Below are 24,862 nucleotides of genomic sequence, written 5' to 3' on the forward strand. Positions count from 1 at the left end.
TTGGAATGTTTAATGTGGGAACCAGAACTTGCAGTGCAACAATTACATCCACAAGAGAATGCTGCAAATGTGCTTTATACTAATTAGTCATCATAGAACACTATTATAATGGTAGTACTACCCAAAAAAGCTTCATCTCTTTCCCTGCCAGGTACTGCCGCATAATGAACAATATCTGAATACTGATGAATTTGCTCCATTATCAAATATTTAATTGTAACAGAAACGTGATTTTGAAATAGAAATATTTCATTAATGCATAAATGAATAAATGAAAGAAAGTATCAACAATTGAATTTTAGAAAATAAATAATGGAATACAAACAGTAAATGAAAGAAAGTGATATCAGGACCTCAAAAAATAAGAGACCGTACAAGATGTATAATAATATTTCACACATTAGCAAAGAGCAAGTTTGGTCCTCTAAACTGAGTATGCTCACTATACTAATGGTCTGAACCACTGTGTCAACAATTTGGCCTCTTAGGCCTCTGTTAAGGATTTGAACCTATCTGGTGTGCAGCCATAAAAGACCTTCCAGTACAGTTGCTATTTTGCAGTAGAAACACAGTTCGTGGGTACAAAAAAATGCCTTTCTTCCTACAGTGTTTTACCTTTCAGTGGCAAAAATTATGTTAGACAGATTTACAGACTTTTAATTCCTCCGTTATTCCTACTGGTACAGGAATGACAGAAATGGACCCTTGATTAAATTATTGCTTATTGATATACTGTTTTATTTTTTAAACAAGTACAGAGCCATTCATAAGATGTCTGTTTGAAGTTTTACTTCTTGATTGATATTTCTAACTCCTGTACCTCTGAATATTCTCTCTATATATGAAGGAAAACTATAGTATTTAGATGATAAATGAAGTGTACAAAGAACAATAGATGGCTTTATTATCACAGTTCACTATATGACTCAGTAATGCAAGAGGCAGACATTATTTCTTTCAAAGGGTAGCTATTTGTGAAGCAAAGAGTTAGGGAAGATTATACATATTCCTGTTAAAAATAGCCTCAATAATTTTATGTGCAATCCTTGTTTGTATTTTTCATCTTTAAATAACCTTCTGCTACAGTTCCAGGCAAACCTCGACTCGTGATTAGCCACACACAGATGAATACAGCTCTAATTCAGTGGCATCCTCCTGTGGACACCTTTGGCCCGCTGCAGGGTTACCGCCTGAAATTTGGTCGCAAGGATGTGGATACATTTACAACCATGGAGTTCTCAGAAAAGGAAGATCACTTCACAGCTACAGACATTCACAAAGGCGCTTCTTATGTCTTCAAGCTCTCAGCTAGAAATAAAGTGGGCTTTGGGGAAGAGATGGTTAAAGAGATTTCTGTTCCAGAAGAAGTGCCCAGTGGATTTCCCCAAAATCTCCACTCAGAAAGCTCTACTTCTACATCAGTTCAATTGACTTGGCAGATGCCACTCTTGGCAGAGAGAAATGGCATTATCACCAAATATACCATCTTGTACAGAGATATCAATGTTGCTTACCAGCCAGTTGAACTCCCTGTTGTTCCTGCTGATACCACTATGATACTTTCTGGCTTAAAACCAGATACCACATATGATGTAAAAGTACGTGCCCACACAAGCAAAGGGCCTGGTCCATATAGTCCAAGTGTCCAGTTCAGGACACTACCCGTGGATCAAGGTAGGATTTGTCTGCTTATGGCGTTGACCTTTAAAGGAGTCTTTGGATATCAGTGTTTTTGAAGCTGTAAATAAAACTGACCGGCCCATTCATAAAAATAGGTTCAACAAACACAAAAGGTAAAGTATATAAATCTTAATATGTTTTGGATGCCTTAGAATTCAGTTGTCCTCGCCAAACAAGTTCTGGCTAACATCTTCACAATTTTTACAGGTAAGGAGAATGTACATGTTGGCTTGTCATTAGATAAGAGTGAGAATGACTTAGAATGTAATATTTAGATTTGAGCAAACAGGTAGGAGAACCAAATTAATTTTGTTTCTTTGACCCAAATGGAAAGCTAATACTTTGAGGTAGCTGTGGAAATATGACAAAATCTAAACAACAAGATACTGTTTATATACAAAATTTCCTTTTTTTCCAGCAGTGTTTGCAAAGAATTTTCATGTTAAAGCAGTAATGAAGACTTCAGTTTTACTGTCTTGGGAGATTCCAGAGAACTACAACTCAGCTTTGCCTTTCAAAGTAAGTTGCTTTTTATTTGATTGAACAAAAATAAGGAAATTAGAGGATAACATTCAAACAGTTTTAAGTACCTTATTGAATATGTATATATATATATCTTGTTGTTGTTGTTGTTACCACATTGAAGAAAATAAACTAATAAACTACACTGATCGGAGCTGTTAAATTAAGTCCTTTGTTTTTATAAGCTTCTTGTGGCATTATTTTCAAGTCAAGTGGATGGTGATTGTTATGCATAATGTGAATATCTTGCTAATTTGTAATTCACTGCAACATATATTCTAGACTGAACAATGAAAAGAGAACAGTTTTCTCTTTACTCTTTTCAGTAATGACCATAACTGAATTCCTTCTAACTTTTCATCTCTAATTTAGAATAACTTATTTTTGAACTCTTGTACTCCACTAACTATAGCGATAACCAAAAAAAAAAAATCCATGTCTCAGTGGCCTTTCACCACTTCTGTGACTACTTATGACTTGTCATCTCAGGCAGTGACCTGTAAACAATAGTACTTTATGAACTAAAGGATCTAAAACTAAAATCTTTCTGAATATAGAATATGACTGAAATAAAGCAAGGTACTTTAAGAAAAGTGTGCCTTGATGTAAATAGTGAGTTCATGCAAAGCTAATGAATTTGCATAAGTGAAACTGGACTTCAGGTGTGCTTACTCTACATCAAAATAATATTTGCTTTTTTCCTGCATATAACAAAACATTTAACTTACGTAGTGAATTTAGTAATATCTTACAATTTAAGTGCTAATAACTCTCATTTTAAATAAATAGCTAGGATAATTCCTGAATAAATTGTGATGGTATCAGTTGCCTTCCTTTAGTAACAAACACCACATTGGATTTGTACATTGACTTAGATCCTTTATGATGATGGAAAAATGGTGATGGAGGTTGATGGACGTGCTACTCAAAAACTGATCACTAACTTGAAGCCAGAGACATCGTATTCATTTGTGCTGACAAACAGAGGGAACAGTGCTGGAGGTCTTCAGCACAGAGTGACAGCAAAGACTGCACCAGATGTGCTTCGCACCAAGCCAGTCTTCATTGGAAAAACCAACTTAGATGGCATGATAACTGTGGAACTTCCAGAAGTACCATCAAATGAAAACATAAAGTGAGTGACTTGATGGCACTAATAATTCTTACTGTTCTGCTAATAAAAACTAGACATCTACTAGCTCACTGGGGTTTTATTCCTCCTAAGAATGCAGAGTACATACTGCACTCTGCAGAAGTATTTGGAATAACAATGAATATCAGTTTATCACACAGATGAGTATGTAGTAAGTTCTGGTTGGCAAAAAATATAAAAAATCTACAGTTTCTAGTTGTTTCTTGGAGAGCTTTTTCTTTTCTTCATTAATTTCTGATAGTTAAGAAACCAGTTGCCTGCAGCAACATGAAGTACTGCATCTCATTCCAGAATTATATGGAATTTTGAGGGGATATTACTTCAGTTATTTCAAGTGAATTAACTATGAAATTGTGTTTCTTGGGTTTTTTTCTTTTTTTAATGATAAAAATTTCAGATCCTCTCCTCTAATCCGACTTTAAAAAACAATCCAAGAATCAATCAAACAAACAAACAAACAACAAACAAGAAAACAGCAGATGTGGATGAAAGATTAGACAGAATTTGGTAGAGTTTAGTTCCATTTGGGGAGAAAAGATGCTGGGAGATTTAGCAGAATTGGACTTATGAGCTGAATGAACCGTGTCAGCAGGGATTTGAAAGGATAGACAATAAAGATTTGGCAAGAAAATATGAAACATGGTACAATCGGTGAGTGCTGCTGCTCTTGTTGGTCTGTGAAGTTCCCATCTGTAATGTAAAGGAAATGGGGAAGAAAATGAGTAAATAATTAAAAATTGCTGGGGATTCCACTTGCCTTCTTTCTAGTGCATTCTAACTGGCAGCTCCTCAGAAGGTTGCTCTCCCTTTTCATTACTGACTGAGGATTTTGAGGCAAGTGAAGTCCTGAAATAAATGACTTTGAGACAGTAAAAGAATGAAAACCTGAAAAATGTAGTCGTTAGTATTAAATTGAGTGAGGTTTGGTCAGTAACGAATGCAGCTAAGGAAGACTGAGTCAGAAAAGATTTATGAGGCAGGGCATTCACTGAGGAAAAACATGCAGGGTTGTTGATCAGACAATAGAAGGAGGTAGTGGAAAGAGTCAGTGCTCTTTCTTGTATGTATAGCTTAAAAAAAAAAAAAAGAATAAGTGACAGCTACAAAGAAATATTAAATCAATTGAGTCCAACTAACAATTGTACAAAAATGTAACTCCTCTATTATTATTAAATTATATCATATCATATTATTTTGCATGTTTGTTTTCTAATGAGATGCAATATAGCTTGATTTAGAAAAAAAAATAGCAAGTAAATACTGAAAGGAAAATTCTATCATGTTAAGACATGCTAGAATAGATAAAATTATTGTGATTTTATAGGGTAATAACAACTTTGTTTTGTTGCTTTAAAAAAAAAAACACTCATTATAACTATTGAACAATTGTTCCTTTTCCTCTGTGGGTGCATTATTTGCTAATGGCTATATCTATCCTACACTGAGAATCTTTCAATGGTGCTAATTACATTGAAGATGAAACAGTTAGTTATTTGCCCATAATGGATTATAGGTAAATAGTAATGATTATAGGTATTAGTAATGATTATAATAATGATTAGAGTAGTAATGATTGGAGTAGTAATGATTTGAGTAAAATAGTAATTGAGAATAGTGTTTGAAGAGCCATTGCAATTTATTTAAGAGTATAGAAGTAATTTTGATTATCTTAGTGTTTGATGGTGATACAGAGTAGAAACTTAAGCAGAGCTCACAACATGCTTATCAGATTGATCTCATGCTGGAAACATATCAAATGAAAAGTGTTTTCAATTTTTCTGAGGTATTTTGGCTAATTCAAATTTTATTCATGTTTTTCTGAATCTTCCATGTCTGCAAAGTCTTGAATTTTATGGAATATGTTGGCTTTTGAAATACTGACTAGTTCTAGCAAGCCCTATGTTTCTCTTTGCCTTCAATCTAACAAAAGAATAATAATAAAAAATACAATAGCACACTCAAACACTCAAACAAAACATTATAAAGCAAATTATATCTTTTTTAAGAGATGCTATGTTATATGCTATTTTCTACAGTTAGCTAGAAATAGCTGCACTTCACTGTCCTTCACAGCAATATGTATGTATGTGAATTGTTTCATTTTTCAGCTTTCTGTTGAGATACTTGTGCTTCCCGCTTTAAAATATGCTGTATGTACTGAATGTCTTAGTGGATGATCAAAGTTATGATTGGGAGATATGCATGAAGAAATTGTGAGTGAGTGTGAAAGTAACATTAGCATGCTGAAAGTTCCTTGATTGATAAAAATGTATGAACACTCAGCTTAAAGTAAATAAACAAATAAATAAATAAGAAAAAGGTGGGGGAAAAAAAAGGTAAGCAAGGGATTGATATCAAGTTCATCCGGCAAATCTTCAATATCTGAAAGATGTATAAGGACCAATTCCCAATTGCTATTTCATATGAATTCTTGTGAATCTGAAAAGGGAAAGGTATGTACACCACAGATACTATATATGTAAGTCTGCTTTAGTAAGGATTTGTTCCCTTAACAAAGAAGCAAATTGCCCTAAGCGTAAGCTTTAGCATAAGAGAGTAAGTATTTTGCCTTCTTAGGAAATATTATTGTACCCTAGATTTCTTTGAAACTAAACAAAATGAAGACAGGAAAATTTGGTATTCAGGTTAAAATTATGCAGTGAGACCACTGATGAGTAAAATTCTCCATTTGATGTTTGAAACTAATTCGTGTTTCTTGGTAAAGTTAGCATAGTAGAGGAAGATTCATTTGACTGATTACTTGAATGAATTGATGTTGGAAATTGATTTTTTAATGAGGTAACTAATTTGAATAAAGCATTGTAAGGATCCATGGCTAATTGTAACAGTTCAGCTACCATCCAGTTAAAATAATTCAAGATGTTAATATGAATAGATACTACTTTGAAATACTTCAAGGGAAATATTTGATCATATCAAGGGAGTTGTATAATTCCCCCAAGGTATCTTTTATTTTACTTCATTTACATTACAGCTGACCAATTGGGCTACTTCCTTCCTCTGATTTTGGCATGAATTAAGAGAAATGTAGGCTAGTTAGATACCTAGATTTTTAAATTCTGTAATACTAATTTTATTTTCAATCTTCTGGTTTCTAGATCTATAGCCTTGGGTTAGCAATGTGTACATGTAGAAATTCCATAGATTAGGGTTTGTTAAGACAGTCTGGTTTTTTGTTGTTGTTGTTGTTGTTTTGTTTTTGTTTTGTTTTGTTTTTCCAGAAAATAGCAAGTTCAGTCTTACTACTTCCACATTCCTAGGCATTTCATAGTTTTCACTCCTACCTACTGTAGTTTTACATCTAATCCTAATATATGTTTGGGAAAAATATTTGTCTGGATGTACAGATGGTTATTATGAAGCGGCGAATGCATCTTACTGCAGATATTTTAGTATTCTTTCATAAAATTATCAACAAAAAAATGTGTAAGATTTAAGGAAAAACATGAAAATCCAAAGATTTGTATAATATGCATACTCAGCTTTAAGATCTGAGTTCAAGCAGCCTTACTAATATTAGTAAGAACATAATTGTTTAAGATTAATTTCAATTCCTACTGTAAATATTTGATACAGATTGTGTTTAAATCATGACAATACACCAAGAGAAACATTACAGATTTGTGGTATACATTTCTTGTTTATAGTACTTTCTGTTACAGCTTTGCATTTCCACAAATAAATTTATCAAACTTCTTAGCATTATTGAGTGTTAGGAACTTAAGCATTTAGAACAGCATCTAAACATACAGATTTTTGTTGGATTTGTTTTAGAGGATATTGCTTTCGTTAAGAAGAGATCATTAAAATGAACCAGTGCTGTGCACTGATATGAGACAGTTTATAGAGTTGATTTAGACTGAGCTAGTTTCTGATTAATTGTATGTCAAGTCATAAATAAATGGATGGGGGTAGGAGGCAGGAAAAGAAAACACTAAAATTATTTTCCATAATAGAGACCAAGAGAGACCTTGTTACTGGGAACAGCTTTCCTTCTCTGATTTGAAAAGTGCTTTACTTTTTGAATAGTAGAACATATATTATACCACCTAGATGTCATGCTCTTGTGATTCTACTATTTCTCTAGTCACATTAATAAGAAATTTTTGGTGGTGAAATGGGCAGGAGTGGAGGAAGGAGTGCAGAGGAAGCAAAAGATTTTCAGAAAAACTGGAAAACTGAGAATATACAGATCCTACATGTAAAGAGAACATACGTCTATGACTATGAAAGAACACTTAATTAGAAATATCTGATGATAATTGATACTCAAAAGAAAATTTATGTAAATGTGTGAATTTATGTTCTATTTTCTGTTATGTTAACATTACCGATTTTTACATGAATGTGGGAAAAATGGGGTAGTGTTTCACTTCAGAGGTTTTAATTCTTTTACTTTCACAACTTTATTTCCACATTAATGGTGGTAGGGCACAAGTGCCCCATGGGTTTTGTGTTTCAAACAAAATATTAACCTGCAGTCAGATATACAGGCATATTAGAACTTAGAATTAAATTTTCCTATATATATTTGCATATTCAAATTAAAAGGCAGGTAATTCGTACCACATTTGCTAAATATTTTGTACCAGAATTTGTTTTCAACATGTGAATCTTTACAAATTTATTTGGAAGGCTGGAGTCTTTCTCTGCGTGTGACAGACAGCTTTTATGAGCCTCTCTGAACAAACATACTCCATCCATTTATTTCTTATATTCTTCAGCTTCACTTCTGTCCCACTCTTTCTTTTACAGAGGCTATTACATAGTTATTGTGCCTTTGAAGAGATCTCGTGGAAAATTTATCAAACCATGGGAAAGTCCAGATGAAATGGAACTAGATGAGGTACTGCATATTTTCATTGTCTTTCTCTCCTTATTACGGAAATACTCCTATTAGTGATATACTATTAATTTACCAGTTTAAGAACTTTGGGTTGCCAGAATATTTTATATTTATATTTGAATTAGCCTGTGGGGATTGAAACAAAGTTCAAGTTACTGAAATTAGAAGACATTATAGACATTAACTTGCAATAAGGAACATGAAGTGTCTGATCTTTGTTTTGATTAATATTTTATTTTTTTCCTATTGTGAAGTGTAATGTAAAAGTGCAGAAGGTGAAATGAGTTGTCAGAGAAAGCTTAATCACCAGCAATATGAACTCTAATAAAGATCTGGTTCATTAGTGGAGTGTTTGCTAAGCCTATAACAAATGCTAAATCACATTTTGCACTGCAGTTTAACATTTGACCTTCTTCTGGTGCATTTACCTGATTCTCACATACTATAAGAATGGTGATGAGGAAGTTTTCACTCTATTCTCCATTCTACTGGCAGAGTGTGCTCAGAAAAAAAAAAAAAAGAAAGAAAAAAACAGTTGTAGAATACAATGTTGTGTCATCATTTGACACTACAGATGACATTTCTTTGAAGGATGGAAATCTTTTCACCTCTGTTACAAGCCCAGTAGTACTAGAAATCTACCATATTATTGATAAGATAAATAATCCAGCAAGTATGGTGTCAGGATTCAGGTCAGTCTTCTGATATACTTACTGGCAATATGATACAGTCTAACTTGTATTATTCCAAACTGATGAATTGAAGCTATTATTTATGGTTGTAAAGCTCATCTAAGTTGTATATGAAAGCCAGTTACAAAAGAGCTAATGTTACTATTGCTATATCTAGCTAGTATTTTAGATCCCATTTAGATGCCATGGTAACTTGTGCACATGGTTTATAGCTTAATGATGTTCTGATTCTTTCCTGTTTTTCCTTTATCTTTTGATATTCAGGACTTTAGTGTTACAGAGTTGCTTCACCATGTATGTAGTCAGGAATTCAGGGAGAAAAAGGAGCTTTGGAAGAAGGAGCAGGCAACCAAAGAGGACTACAGAGCTGTTGCCAAACTGTACAGGGAGACAATTAGAAGATCCAAAGTCCATGTGGAACTCACTTTGGCTAGAGTAGTAAAAGATAAAAAATGCTTTGATAAATACATCAGTGACAAAAGGAGTCCATCTTTCCTTAGATGTGAGGGGGAAACACAGTGATGAACAATGAGGATTAGACTGAGGAAAAGAAAGTTTTCCTCAGAAAAATTTTCCTCAGTATCTCTTAGAAAGAGCAGTTCTTCTCAGTATACCCAGACCCTTAATTTGTAAGATGGTGACAGGAAGCAACATGAAGAAACATGAAGCCCTTAAATCCAGTGAGAAATTGTGACTCCTTCCTGTTTTGAATGTTCACAAGTCTATAGGACCAGGTGGAATTCCAATAAGGGTACTGAAGAAGCTGTCAGAAGAACTCACCAGGCCTCTTTCAGTAATTTATCAGCAGTCATGACTAACCAGGGGAGTCCTAGTTGACTGGAGATTGATTAATGTCATGCCCATCTGCAAGAAGGTCAGAAAGGAAAATTAAAGAAATTACAGTCCTGTCAGTCTGACCTGAGTACCAGAGAAGATCATGGAGCACTTCATCTTGAGTTCCATCTCATGACACATACAAAACAATAGAAGCAGACAGCATGGGTTTCTGAAACTAAAATCCTTCCTGACTAGTATCATCACTTACACTGACAAGATATGTCACGTAGTAGATGAGACAAAGACTGTGGTTGTTGTTCCTCTCACTTGTAGTCTCCCACAATATTTTCATGGAGAAACTGTCTGCTTATGCTTTGAACAGATGTACAGCTCACTGGGTAAGGAACTGACTGGGCCTCAGAGTTTCATTTGGTGGCCGCTCACCATTGGCATTCCCACACAGCTCATCAAAGGGCCACTTTTTTGTTTTCTTTTCTTTCTTTCTTTTTTTTTTTAACATTTTTATCCATGATCTAAATGAGAGAATTGTGTGCATCCTCAAGTTCACAGGTGGTACTAGGTATGGCAAGACTATCATTCTTCTTGAGGACATACTTAAGCAGCAGTACTGGCTTGGGGAAGAGTGACTGAGAAGTTGACTGTTAGAAAAGGACCTGGGGGTGCTTGCTGGGCCCTAGTTGATAGAACATGAGCCAGCAGAGTGTCCTTGCATACACAAAGACAAATGGTGTTTTTGTTTGAGCCACCAGCAGGGTTAGTGGAATGATAGGCCCTTTATATCTGACACTGGTGAGACCAAACCTCAAATACAGTGTTCACTATGAGAAGCCAGTTGATTTGCTTAGAAGTGCAAAGAAGAGAATCATAGAATTATAGAATCACAACGTCGGAAAGAACCTACAAGATCATTTAATCTAACCATCCACCCATTGGAGGGCCGTGCCCAGAGGGTAGTGGTTAATGGAGTTAAGTCCAGCTAGCGTCCTGTTACGAGTGGTGTCCCCCAGGGGTCAGTTTTGGGGCCCATCTTGTTTCATATCTTTATTGATGACCTAGACGAGGGGATTGAGTGTACCCTCAGTAAGTTTGCAGATGACACCAAGTTGGGAGGATGTGTCAAACTACCTGAGGGTTGGGAGGCCCTTCAGAGGGATTTGGATAGGCTGAATAGCTGGGCTGAGCTCAATGGGATGAGGTTCAATAAGACCAAGTGCTGGGTCCTGCACTTTGGCCACAATAACCCCATGCAATGCTATAGGCTTGGGGCAGAATGGCTTGAAGAATGTAGAGAGGAAAAGGACTTGGGAGTGTTGGTTGATGCTCGGCTTAACATGAGCTGGCAGTGTGCCCAGGTGGCCAAGAAGGCCAACAGCATCCTGGCCTGTATTAGAAATAGTGTAGCCAGCAGGAGCAGGGAGGTGATCATTCCCCTGTACTCAGCTCTGGTGTGACCGCACCTTGAGTACTGTGTTCAGTTTTGGGCCCCTCACTACAAGAAGGACATTGAGGCCCTGGAGCGTGTTCAGAGAAGGGCAACAAAACTGGTGAGGGGTCTGGAGCACAAGTCTTATGAAGAGCGGCTGAGGGAGCTGGGATTGTTTAGTCTGGTGAAGAGGAGACTCAGAGGAGACCTTATTGCACTCTACCACTTCCTGAAGGGAGGCTGTGGTGAGGAGGGGGTGGGCCTCTTCTCCCAGATAAATAATGACAAGACGAGAGGGAATGGCCACAAGTTGTGCCGGGGAAGATTTAGATTAGACCTGAGGAAACACTTTTTCTCTGAAAGAGTGGTCAGGCACTGGAATGGCCTTCCTAGGGAGGTTGTTGAGGCACCATCCCTAGCACTGTTCAAGAAGCGTTTAGATGAGGTGCTAAGGGATTTGATTTAGTAGTTGGGTAGGGATAGTGATAGGAGGATGGTTGGACTAGATGATCTTGTAGGTCCTTTCCAACCTAATGAACCTATGAACCTATGAACTATTACCATTTCTACCACAAGCTACTAAACCATATCTCCTAGCTCCTCATCCAGATGCCTCTTGAACACTACCAGGAATGGTGACTCCACCACCTCCCTGGGCAGGCCATTCCAGTGCCTGACCACTCTGAGAGAAAAAGCTTTTCCTTTTGTCCAATCTAAACCTCTTCTGGTACAACTTCTCACCATTTCCTCAGATCTTGTTTGTTGCCTGAGAGAAGAGGCCAAGCACCTCCTCATCACAACGTTCCTTTAGGATGCTGTAGAGTGCAATGAAGTCTCCCCTGAGCCTCCTCCAGACTAAAGAATCCCAGCTTCCTTGTGTTCCAGACTCCACACAAGTTTAATCGCCCTTCTCTGGACACGTTCCAGGGTCTCAGTGTCTTTCTTGTAGTGATGGGAAAAGGTGGTAGAGGACGGGAAAATAACTGTCATGAGAAATGTCTGAGCTACCTGGGACGTCATTGCTCCCTACATTTTTCTGAAATACATTAATGGTGAGAATAGTAAGGATTTCTTATCAGACAACAACTGATAATAACTGGTAAATTACTGGTAGTTGCAGAAACTCTCCTAACTGAATGTTAGGAGAGTTTCTTCACAGTTATTCTATATTGTAACAGACTGCCTGGAGTATCACAGAATGATCATAGATTGGCTTGGCCAGCAAATGACCTTAAAGATCATCTGGTTATAAAACCCCTGCTCAGGACTCCATCCAATCTGTCCTTAAATTCTTTCTGGAATGGAGCATCATCAACTTTTCTGGGCAATCTATTTCAGCACATCATCACCATCTGAGTGAAAGATTTCCTACTAACATCTAAAGTCTTCTCTATTTTGATCTAAAGACATTCCTTTTTGTTCTATTTCTATGTTCCCATATTAAAAAAATAAATAAAAAATAATCCGCTTCCTGATTACTAGCTTCTCTCAAGTACTGGAAGCCACAGTAAATATACTGGTCCTTGCCCCGACCTTCTCCAGAGGTGGGATCCTGGGGCGGCAGGCTGGAAGGCCCCGGGCGCACCACCGGCCGATCTTGCCTGCGTTGCTGGGGAAGTGGAGCGTGAACGCACATGCTAGGACCTGAAAGATGCCTGGGCAGGGCAAAGCCAGAGGAAACTCTGGTGGAGGTCCATAGTGGTTCTGATGTGAAAATCAGTCGTCTGACCCAGGTATAGGGGCAAAAGACTAATCAAATCTAGTAGCTGGTTCTCCAATAGCTCCATGTCTTTTTGCGCCCCAGATGGGACCTCATGATCACAGAGCAGAGAGCGGCAATCACCTCCCTCTGCCTGCTGGCCAGCCCTCTTTTGATGCATCCCAGGATGCAGTTGGCCTTTCAGGCCTCAGGCAGTCACTTCTGGCTCACGTCCAGACAGCTTGCCCACCAGAACCCACAAATCCTTTTCCACAGGACTTCTCTTAAGGAATACTTATCCCAGTTTATACATGTATCTGGGATTGACTTGACCCAGGTGCAAAAGCTTACACTTAGACTTGTTGGATCTCATTAGGTTCATGTAGGCAAACTCTTAAGCTTGTCAAGTCCCTCTGGATAGAATCCCTTCCTTCTCCTGTATCAACTGCATCATTCAGCTTAGTATCATCGACAAACTGTCACGCTCCAATATAAAGGAGGGAGACGAGGTTCTTAGATTATGTATATACTCGGCATGAGATTAAGAAACAACGGTTCAAATGTTGGTCCAACCAGTATATTACCACTATAAACCAGGGAGATGGGGAAGGCGGACACTGTTAAGGGTGATGGGGAAGGGAAGGCGAGCAATAGGAAAGATAGAAAAGAAGCAAGGGTTTGTAAAAAGCAGGGAAAGTCACCATCCAGGATCCTAGAGGTGGTCCGGTTGCAAGCGGCTCTGACGGTCTGAGGCAGAAGAGAAGGGGTGGCAGAAGCGGGGAGAACAGCAGCAGCGACGGGCAGCCCTGAGCAGCAAGCAGCTGTCCTGGAGAAGCGGCACCGGGTCAGCACAGGAGAAGCAGTGTGGGGAAAGTCCAGGAACAGCGTCAGTCAGCACCGGAGAAGCAGTGAGGGGTCAACACCGGCAGAGGCAGCAGCAAACAGTGATCAGCTCGTGAGGGTTCAGATGGTAGAACACCTCGAAGGAGCGGCGAGGTCCAGGAGAAAGCAGCATGTCTCAGGCAGCAGGCCCAGGAGGGAGTTCAGCAGCAGGGATCAGCTCATGAGGTTTCTGATGGAAGAACACCAACCAACAACAACAACAACCTCATGGTGGTCGATCCCTCTTTTATCTTTCATTTCTCTTGCCTACATGACAAATCCATTGCTAGCTGCCAGGCAAGCATCTCTTGAGATGGCTATCTCCCCACGGAGATGAGTACCACACAAAAGAGTGTTCAGCGGTCACTGAGCTGCAGCTTATCTCTCTTTTGTTGCCCCAGGACATGTCCATCTGCTTGTCCCTTAGACAAAGGATTTCACAACCCTTGCCCAGGACTTGGTTGGACATGTTCGGACATGTTCATCAGCCAACTTTGAGGCAATGGTATAAAATATTAGTCTCTTGCACAAACTTGCTGAGGGTACCCTTAATCCCTCTATTGAAGTCACTGATAAGGATGTTAAAAAGCACTGGTCTCAGCGTGGAACCCTGGAGTACATAACTCATCATTAGCCTCAATCTGAGAGAAGAGCCATTGTATGGTCACAGCCAGAGAGTTGTGGTTAACTGATTATTTATCCAATGAATAATCAGCTCTTAAAATCCATATATCTTTGATTTATAGATAAGGATGCAATGTGGACCACAACAAAAGCCTTGTAGAAATACAAGTAGAGAGCATTTGTTGCCCTTCCTTTGTCCACTGATGCTATCACTCTATCATAAACAGCCACCAGAAAGGTCAGGCACGACCTACCATTGGTTAAGCTGTGTTGTCTGTCTTAAATCACTTCTTTATCTTGTATGTGCCTTAATATTATCTTATAGGATGATCTGCTCCATGATCTTCCCAAGCACAGAGGTAAAGCTTGCCAACTTATTTCTTTCTACATTTCTTAAAAATGAGAGTTATGTTTCCCTTTTTTTAATCACTGGAGACTTCAACTAACTGCTATGACTCTATGATTTTCCAAACATGATAGACAATTTATTGGCAACCACAACACCCTTTCCTTTAGGATCCTAGGATGTATGTTTTCCTGTCCCATAGACTTCTATGTACTTAGTCTCATGAGGCAGTCTCTGTCTGACTTGGAAGGGACTTTTCTCTCCCTGTGCCTGTCTAGAGTCTCAGAGACATGAAAATAGTAGAATCATAAAATGGTTTGAGTTGAAAGGGACCTCTGAGATCCCGACCCCCTTGCTATAGGCAGGGACACCTACCACTAGGCCAGGTTGCTCAAGGCTCTATCCAGCCTAGGTGTTGCTGTAAGAGATGAACAGAGATATGAAATGAATGTTAAGAAGGAACTTACTAGAAAAGATCAAGGCTTACTCAAAATTGACATGGTGTAAGTGTCACAAATACCAACCAAAACATGACAATCACAGTGTATTTTGAAACTAAATGATTTTTGCCAATCACACAAAGCTTGCCTTCTTTTGAGTACCTCAGCCTTCTCCATGTCTGCTCTAACAAATTCTCCTTAATCATTTACTAGTGGGAGTACACTCTCCTCTGTCTGTCTCATCTGACAAATTTACCTGTAGAATCCCATCTTGTTTATCCTATTACTCAGCAAGTTCAGTTCCATATGTACACCTTGGCTTTCCTGAACTCATCTGCACACATTCAGACAATATCCCTGTATTCTTCCCAAGCCACATGTCACTGCTTACACTGCCTATACATGTCCCTGTTTACTAGCTGGTCTTTTCTCAGCCATGATATCTTCCTGCCTTTTCTCTTTGTTTTCTTCTACTGGGAAACAAAGAGCCCTTGTGCTCTCATTATGCTCTCCGGAAGGGGTCCTTAAGGAGTTGTCAAAGGACAGCTTCCTGTGGAATCATAGCCTACCTGCATTTCCTCAGTCACATTCAGGTGGGCTAGTTGTTCATGGTGATTCTCTTCTCATCCTGGGTGATCGCTGATTTCAGGATCCTCCTTGCCCTGCTGCTTCATTTGTAGAACACACCTGCACTGAATGTGATCATCTCAAAGAATGACTAAAACAAGTAATGGTTTGGATTGGAAGAGACCTTAAAGATCATCTACCCTAATCCTCCTGTCATGGCAGGGTCACCTTTTCCCAGCCCAGGCTACTCTGGGCCCTAATCCTGAGCCCTTCCAGGCATAAGTTATCTACCAGTTGTATGGGTAGCCTGGTCCACTGTCTTTCCTATCCTTGGAGATAATTAAAAGCTATGTGTATATGATGTTGTCTGATGTGATGTAATAATGGGATTTAGTAGGTTGGGTTGATGGCTGGATTTGATCATCTTGAAGGTCTTTTCAAACCTAGATATTTCTGATTCAGTATACCCATTGTGATGTGATGACCCTCCGCAAGCAATGACTCTCTTCCCATTGAACAGATGCATAATACTTTCAGTGTTTACTCCAAAATATGAAGGAAATAGATGTCTTAGAAACTATCACTTCTGTAGAAACCTTTCAAAATATAACACACATATTTCATTGACAATGATAGATGTGTCCTTTTCCCAATTAGAACAGTCTAAGAAGAAAATCTATAGCAATAAGAATTTTAATCAGAAGATGAAAACCAGCATTGTTTGAAGAAAAGCATTTTTGTTGCTGTTGACTGTTTCAGTGAAGCATGTGTTACCTCTTGACAGGTTTCATTTATGAGATGATCCAATTTGATTCAAATGCACTGCTGTCTTACTTTGATCCATTAACATCTTCCCTTTAAAACAGTTGGACTGTAAATGACTTCAGTTCATGATTATAGTTCTCAGTGACTTCAAATACAGTTTAAGAGTAAAAGTCTGCTGAGAAACTACTAGAATAATAGAAAACTGATTTAATATCACCACTCACTTCTAACATCCAAAGACTATAGTCATATTCAGTACTATTAACAAATTAAAGGATAGATGCCAGGTGACATTGAACTTTTTGGCAATTAAATTCTATGGATCTGTGTTGCCGATTCTTGTAGCAAAGGGTCATTTTAATCATCCTGTGAGTTGTGGTGCATTACTCTGTATAATAGTTTGATAAATAGCATTTATTAATTCAGAAATATTTGGGTCAGGAAGGGTTGTTTCCCACTTTAGCTGATATAATTGAGACCACATTGTAGAATTAATGGTGGGAGAAATAAGATATGCATTGACTGGAAAATGAAATTTGTTTCTGATAAAGAATGAAAGCCCTTGATATATCTTTTACAATAACGCCAATGCATATAGTACTATTTGGTGGGCAAAATAAAAATTATAATCAGTCAGTGCTTGCATTTCATGCTTCTTCATCCAGTTTCTGTTACTTAAAAAACTGTTTCTTTTTCCTACTTTAGAAAGTATGGAATATATGTACAGTCTGTTAGTGATAGTACTAGAGGGAATGGCTTTAAAGTTTAAGAAGGTAGAATTAGGTTAGCTGTTTGGGAGAAATTTTTTAGTCAGAGAGTGGTGAAACACGGGAACAGGCTGTCCATAGATGTTGCGGATACTCCATCTCTGGAGGCATTCAAAACCAGGTTGGATGGAGTTCTGGGCAGCCTGATCTAGAGACTGGCAACTCTTTCAATGGTGATAGAGTGGAAGATGTGAAACTTGTCGATCTTCATGGTTTCCTCCAAGCTAGTATGTGAAAGCTGGAAGCCTATTATATGAAAGCAGTTGCCCAGTAAATAAATTAAGAGCAGCAACATCAAACCATAATCACAACTATTTGAGCAACTAGTTCTAATGGTTAACTAAAGACACTTGTGCGTTGCTTTTTTTAGTACAATCTCAGATATACAGCTAGTGTCAGAAAAAAAAAATCAAATAGATTTTCCAACAATGTACATTCCAAATGCTTTGCTTAGATTACCTGAAGAAAAATCTTAATGGGAAATACAGTTCTTGAATTTTAACTCCATTACATAACTACCTTTTCAAAAAGCTTCCCAACTTTATTACATATACCTAATCTTCATTTATTCTTTAGTCTCCGTTCTTTAAATAAATAAAGAGAGATGCAGAATCTTAAAAAGCATAAAATATCATGTATCTAAATATTATGTATCTAAAAATAGTAGCTGAGGCAGTTCTTTTTATAAACTTAGAATTTCCCTTCATTTCTCCTTCAAATAGACGTCATGAAAATGAATGAAATTTAACAAAATAGTATGTTTTGCACTATGTATTACAGAGCAGAATTGCTTTACACTTGTAAGCAATAAAATCTAAATAAAAGCCTGCATGCTAAGTCTTAAATCAATTTAATAATTTCTATGAAGTCTTGATATAAAGAACCACAGGGGATATATGTGCAAGTAATGATACTTGGCAGCAACCTCATCTATATATGAAATATGAATGAGGCCAGAAGTTCACTTGGGGTCTATTCAGTCATGTGTAATTGATGTCACAGATGAATTTTGCCTACACACAAACACCAGAGTTTAGCTGGACATAGGTGATGAATAAGAATTTTGAGTTGTTTTTTTTTTTTTTTTAAGATGACTGTTTAACATATTTTGGTTAATACAAGCCAATTAAATTCTATCAGACACAGTCAAAACTTCTGATAATTTCAAACACTGCAGTTTTCAAACTACCTCAGCATTGTTATCTGCCAAATAAATGAATTTTATATTACTAATTCAAATGTAAGCCATGTTTAAGATTGGACATTCTACTTTCCCTTATGATTTAATCTACTTTTGATTGCAGTAGTACACACAGTATTTAAAAAAAAAATTATGAGTAATTTAAAAACCCTTACCATAAATATGTTGTGACCTGGAAACATAAGACAAATAATTTTTTTGAGGTACCCACACAAATATCCTTACATTCTAGTGGATACCATAACAGCAAATGGAAATATGAGTTGTTCCCTTCAGGTATGACTCAAGCCATAAACATCTCCTCCTACTCATAGTTCCTGGCTTCAAATTAGTACAAGGTCTGCTCTGAAAGTAACGTCTTCTATTTTATTATATTGACTCGCAATGTCAGACAAGGTATGGCAATTAGAGATTGAACCTTCCCGCAAATATTCTGTAACATTTTCTTGTCATGCGGAATTAAGAAAAACTGAACTCTTTTGAATTCATCAGTGCTTGCAGAAGATTTATGGAGACCAAACAGTGGATGTCAGCACCATGAGATGGTGTGTTGAGCATTTCATCTGTGGTGATAGCAATGTGAAAGACCAGCCACATCACAAACAACTGTAGATTTCTGTGAGCACATAATGTAGACTTTTGTTCATTGTTGGCAAAAAATGTATAGGTAATTGTGATGACTGCACTGAAAAACGGTGTTTTGTAGCTGAGTATTTACTGTCTCACAGTGTTATTGTGCACTTTGTATCTGTTGCCATTTCCATAGAAACAAATAGACATTATGTTCAGAACAGCCTACATACAAATATCACACTGTTGTTTTCTGAAGATATACCCATCTGTTTCAGGAGACCTAAGTGTAGTTAGTGCTCAGCCATCTTTCTAAAAGATGGCTTCATACAAATACATTATTTTATTAAGGGCTTTTCAGTGCATTTTGATTGGACTCTGCCTCATGTTCTGCCCTTAGTAACATTATTTATGATATAAGAAACTAGAACAGATATGAAAGAAACATTCTGTAAAGTAACTGCATGGAATCCTTCTTAATATTACCATATTACACTTTTCTTCAGACATCATTCTTATACCATGAAAACTTTCTCTAGCTGCTCATAAAGCTCTTTGTGAGGAGAAATATGGACTGTTGACTCCAATGAAGTCCTCCAGTGATTAAGATGATTTCTAATGTCAAATTTTGGCTTTTTTTTTTTTTTTTTTCCTCAGGAGATCCATTCCAGTGTATTAGTTTTTTAGCTGAAACAAGGGAGTTAGTACAGTTAAATGAATGCAAAAACTCTACAAGAGAACAGACTCAGTATTAGATCTGAGCTGGAAAGCAGAAAACCATACATTGTTATCTACATACCCTAAATTTTCTAAGTTAAGACAGTTCACATGCACTGTCATAACTTCATGTTGCCAGATTAGATCCACCCAGGGGTATCATGGAAGCAGAGAAAACTGAATTATAAGCTACTTTGCATCACCTGTCAGCATTTCTGGTTAATCAAGGATGTCTCAGGTCACTGAAAACTTGCTAATGTGACACCCATCTACAGGAAGGATCAGAAGATCTCAGGATCTATAAGCCTGTCAACCTGACCTGACTATTGGTGAAGGTCATGGAGAAGATTACTTTCAATTCAATCATATAGCATGGGAGGACAAGTAGGGGTGATCAAGCCCAGACAGCATGGGTTTGTGAAAGCCAGGCTCTGCTTAACCAACTGGATCTCCTATAATCAGGTGAAACACCTAAGGGATGAGAGAAAGATTGTGGATGTAATTTGTCTAGATTTTAGTGAAGCCTTTGGCTCAGTCTCCCACAATATTCTCCTGGAGAAGTTGTAGTCCATGACTTGGACATCTGTACTTGTCACTGGGTGAAAAATCTGCTTGTATTTTGCAGCCAAGACCAGAGAGTGGTGGTGGACAGAATTAAGTATGGCTAATGACGGGTCAAAATTGATGTTTCCCTGCCGTGATCCCTATTTTATTTTTATTGATGATCTGAACAAGGGAATTGAGTACACCTTCAGTAAACTTGTGGATGGCACTGAGTTGGCAGGAAGTGTTGACCGGCTGGGTGTAGGAATGCCCAACAGGTGGATTTAGAGAGCCTGAATCAGTGGGGTGAAGCCAATGGGATGAACTTCAACAAGACCTGCACTTTAGTCACAACGATGCCATGGAACAGTATAGACTTCAGAGAATGTCTAGCATGATGAACAGAGTAGAGGATCTGTGGGTGTTAATTGAAAACCAGCTGAACATGACCCAGTAGTGCACCTAGGTAGCCAAGAAGGCCAATAGCAATCTGGCTTTTATCAGCAATTGAGTAGTCATCTGGAGATGAGAGGTGATTTTTCCTCTGTATTATGCATTAGTGAGGCCTCACCTTTAGTACTATGGTCAGCTTTGGACTGCTCACGGCAAGTAAAATATTGAGGCCCTGGAGTGTATCCAGAGAAGGGCAACAAAGCTAGTCTAGAGCATATGTCTTATGAAGAGCAGCGAGGGAACTGGGATTGTATAATGTGGAGAAGAGGATGCTCAGGAGAGACCTTATTGCTCTCTACAGCTGCCTGAAATGAGGTAGTGGCAATGACAAGAGGTTCTTGAGTTGTGCCACAGGAAGTTCATGTTGGATATTAGGAGAAATTTGCTCTGAGAAATAGTGGTAAAGCATTAAAAGTGTCTGCCCAGAAGTCACTATGTCTGGAGATTTTCAAGAAAATTATAGATGTGGCTCTGAGGGACATGATTTAGTGGGCATGGTGGTGATAGATTGATGGTTGGACTAAGTGGTCTTGGAGGTCTTTTCCATCCTTAATGATTCTGTGACTCTATAAGTCTATGTTTGGATCTAAGCTTGTTTCCATGTCTATCTACAGCTCATTTTTGAAACGTACACTCTAATGAGAAGGAGTATTGAAGTAATTAGGAGAGTAAATAGCAGATTATTTTATCTGCGTCATATTTTTTAATATGATAGTTGCAAGACAGCACTCAAGTAGGGAAGGGAAGGAAGAAGCTAATTAACTAGGAGCATAAGACTGAAGAGGTAATAGAGGTCTTCCCTGACAAAGAGAATGAACATGACATTTCAATGAACATACATAGTGGAAATTTCATTTTAATCTTCTTTCTATTTATCTCTGTCTAACTCTAAACATTCGTCTCCTCCTCCTAACAAGAAAATGTGTACAATTGTATTAGGATTGTTTGTATGCTGAAAAGCCTCAAAGAACTGTCTCACCTTGGAAAAATCTATGATTACAAGTTCAATCTACAGGACACTGAATAAGTTTTGAAGTGAAAAATGGGTGGAACAGGTCAGCAGACTTGGAAGTCATCACTTATCATCCAGGAAAAGTTCAGGCTTCTCATAAACAAATCAGATTAATATTTGTTGTATATTCTTATATCTCAGGTGATAAAAAGTATTGAATAAGCATTTATCTGATTTAATGAGTAACTCAAAGGACTATAACAGATAAGCTTCCATCCCATTATTAATTAGTATCTGTTTTACAAATTTGAGCCTAGTTTTTAATATTATTGATAATCTGCTGATATACATTCCAGATTTGCTAATCAGTAGAAATATTCAAAAAGTGACATTTTGAAAGTCAGAATATGTAGTTAAATCTGAAGTGTAGTTGTGTGTGGTAATTTGGTAGTTCTTTTTTTCTAGTTTATCAGAAGGAAAGAGGTTTTATTATTCATAGGTCCTGCTACTCATTCTCATCAATAAACCATTGTTTGAACTTATCATGAAGCACACAATTTCTCATACATTTGAAATAAAAAGAATGGGAGTTTCATGTTTGAGATGGAAGATATTTTTACAAAATCTTCCCAAAATGTTTCTGCAGCACACTTACTATTGATTGATTTTTTGTTATTGCTTTTTAAACAATCACATCATATTAGTTTTATTGTATCATACAGAAAATAAAAGAATACATTTTATATTTATATGGATGAAGAAAGCATTATTAATTAACCAATTTTCATCTATGTATATGTAAAAAGAAGGTATGCATATATCTTCAAAAAAAAAAAGAACATTATAGTTTTATATTTATATTTATTCATTTATTTATGCAAGATACAAGAATATCAGACACTGAAAATTAATTTAATTGCCCTGTGTTTGTAATATGGGTAATATATTCGCTACATAGAATCTTAACAAGGATGGTAAGAAAAATTTGCAAGAACTCATTTAGTGATACTTATATGCCCCATGTAATGTAGATTAACTGTGTTTTTGTAGTTGCATTAAATTCATTAGATGCATTAAATGTTCTCATTACCATGATAATATGTTACCTTAAAATTGCTTACACATATCTTTCTGCTATTGCTTTCTCTCTTTTTTCCCTTTCCTTCTTTGTTCAGCTGCTGAAGGAGATAGCTAGGAAACGCAGAAGCATTCGTTTTGGGAGGGAAGTTGAGTTAAAGCCATATATTGCAGCTCACTTTGAAGTTCTTCCTACGGAGTTCACACTGGGGGATAAGAAGCATTATGGTGGTTTTGAAAATAAACAACTGCAAAGTGGTCAAGAATATGTCTTCTTTGTGTTGGCTGTAATGGAGCACTCCGAATCTGTAAGTTAATCACTAATTTCAGTCCCAAAATTACCTTCCAATAACATTATTATCATATATAAATCATTAACACATTTCGTCAGTGCTCACAGAAGCGCATGTCTAAAGTTAATGCTTCTTTGCTGATTTCCAACTAAGTCCTTGAATTTACTTATGTTGTGTGCACCTTGATGTGTTACTTCAGTGCAAAAAGCTTAGGATCACCTTTAGTAAGCTGTACTTTGATACTTTGCAAAGTACATGCTTTGCTGTTTGTGTTCATTGGCACAGGTTCTGAGGCATGAACTTTACAGCAGTATCTTTCTCAATGTCTTTGAAAAAGAGTTTCTTTGTTGACTTAGGACTACGCTCAATTAGTGATATTGGATATGCAGGATTCTTGGAAAGATAAGTTGAATTGGAGATATACACAGCTACTGTTTTTAATTACAATAATTTCCTGACAGCTTTATCGATGAGTTGCTAGAATGTAAGAAAAGAATTCAAGGAAAATTTCTGAGGTGATTTAAATAATGAGCTATCATTTCTCTTTGTGTAATTAGTTTTGTATTTATTTCCATTTGTGCTGTTAATAGGTGTGTAATATATGGGGGAAAAAGAAAGAAGATGAAAGACAGACAGAGGGAAAGGAGAAGGGAGATAAAGGGAAGAAGAGAAAGGAAGGGGAGAGAGATGGAGGGAACAGAAAGAAAAAGAAGAATAAAACTGTTTTAATGCTTGTTAAGATTTTAGCATACGCAATGTAAAAAGTTCTCTTTCTAGTTGGTTACCACATCTTACATACATTTTCTGGCACAGCCACTTGAACTACCACACTAATATTCTGAATACTAATCAAATGCTTCCTGTGTTTTACAATCTTACAATTTCTTTTTGATGTCAGTTGAGTTTACCTAATCATGGAATCCCAGGATCTCAGAATTGTAGGGGTTGGAAGGGATCTCTAGAGATCACTGAGTCCAGCCCCTCTGCCAAAGCAACTCTCTAAATAAGGTTGCACAGGTAGGTGTCTCCAGAGGAGACTCCACCACCTCCCTGTGCAGCCTGTGCCAGTGCTCCATCCCTACATTGTGAGGCAGTTCCCACGCACATTTGTGTGGAACTTCATATGCCTCAGTTTGTGGCCATTTCCCCTTATCCTATCACCACACACCACTGAGAAAAGTTCAGCCTCGTCCTTTGGCCTCCAGCTCCTTAGATATCTATAGACATGGGTCAGATCCCCTCTGAGTCTTCTTTACTCAAGGCTGAACAGATCCCGGTCCCTCAGCCACTTCTCATAAGAGAGCTATTCCACACCCTTTATCATCTTTGTAGCCCTTTGCTGAACTCTTTCAAGGAGATCCCAGTCTTTTTTGTACCAGGGAGCCCAGAACTGACCACAGTTCTCCAGGTGAGGCCTCACCGGGGCAGAGTAGAGGGAGAGGATGCTAACCATGCTCTTTTCAATGCACCCCAGGATTCCATTGGCCCTCTTGGGTCCACACTGCTGGCTCATGACCAGCCTGTCGTCCACCAGGACACCCAGGTTCCTTTCCTCAGAGCTCCTCTGCAGCAGATCATCCCCAACCTGTACCAGTACATGCAGTTATTCCTCCCTAGATGCAAGACTCTACACTTATTTTTATTAAATAATAACAGTGTATAATTAATTATACACTATGAAGAAATTGTTACAATTTGTACACTTTTGGATACGTAGATTTAGTTGAAAATAAAATAAGTATCTCCTGGAAACTCAGAAAATACTTAAGGTGCTCCATTCCGAAGGTTCTAAACAGTTGGTATACAGCTTTAGTCTGTGATTCAAAGTCCA

At 37.6% G+C, this 24,862-nt stretch overlaps 1 protein-coding gene across 1 annotated transcript in view; it reads left to right on the forward strand.

The window, feature by feature from the left end:
* The window catches only part of PTPRD (protein tyrosine phosphatase receptor type D), a 568,194-nt gene that overhangs the window by 460,639 nt on the left and 82,693 nt on the right, over window positions 1–24,862 (forward strand). Inside the window, exons 17-21 of the mRNA XM_065744335.1 lie at window positions 1,087–1,674; window positions 2,102–2,199; window positions 3,078–3,337; window positions 8,132–8,222; window positions 22,837–23,046. Coding sequence (XP_065600407.1) covers window positions 1,087–1,674; window positions 2,102–2,199; window positions 3,078–3,337; window positions 8,132–8,222; window positions 22,837–23,046 — 1,247 coding nt within the window. The remainder of the gene's footprint in view (window positions 1–1,086; window positions 1,675–2,101; window positions 2,200–3,077; window positions 3,338–8,131; window positions 8,223–22,836; window positions 23,047–24,862) is intronic.

Source organism: Cyrtonyx montezumae, unplaced genomic scaffold, assembly GCF_038088225.1.
Source record: "Cyrtonyx montezumae isolate F1298 unplaced genomic scaffold, pur_monq_1.0 scaffold_30, whole genome shotgun sequence".
Taxonomy (NCBI): domain Eukaryota; kingdom Metazoa; phylum Chordata; class Aves; order Galliformes; family Odontophoridae; genus Cyrtonyx; species Cyrtonyx montezumae.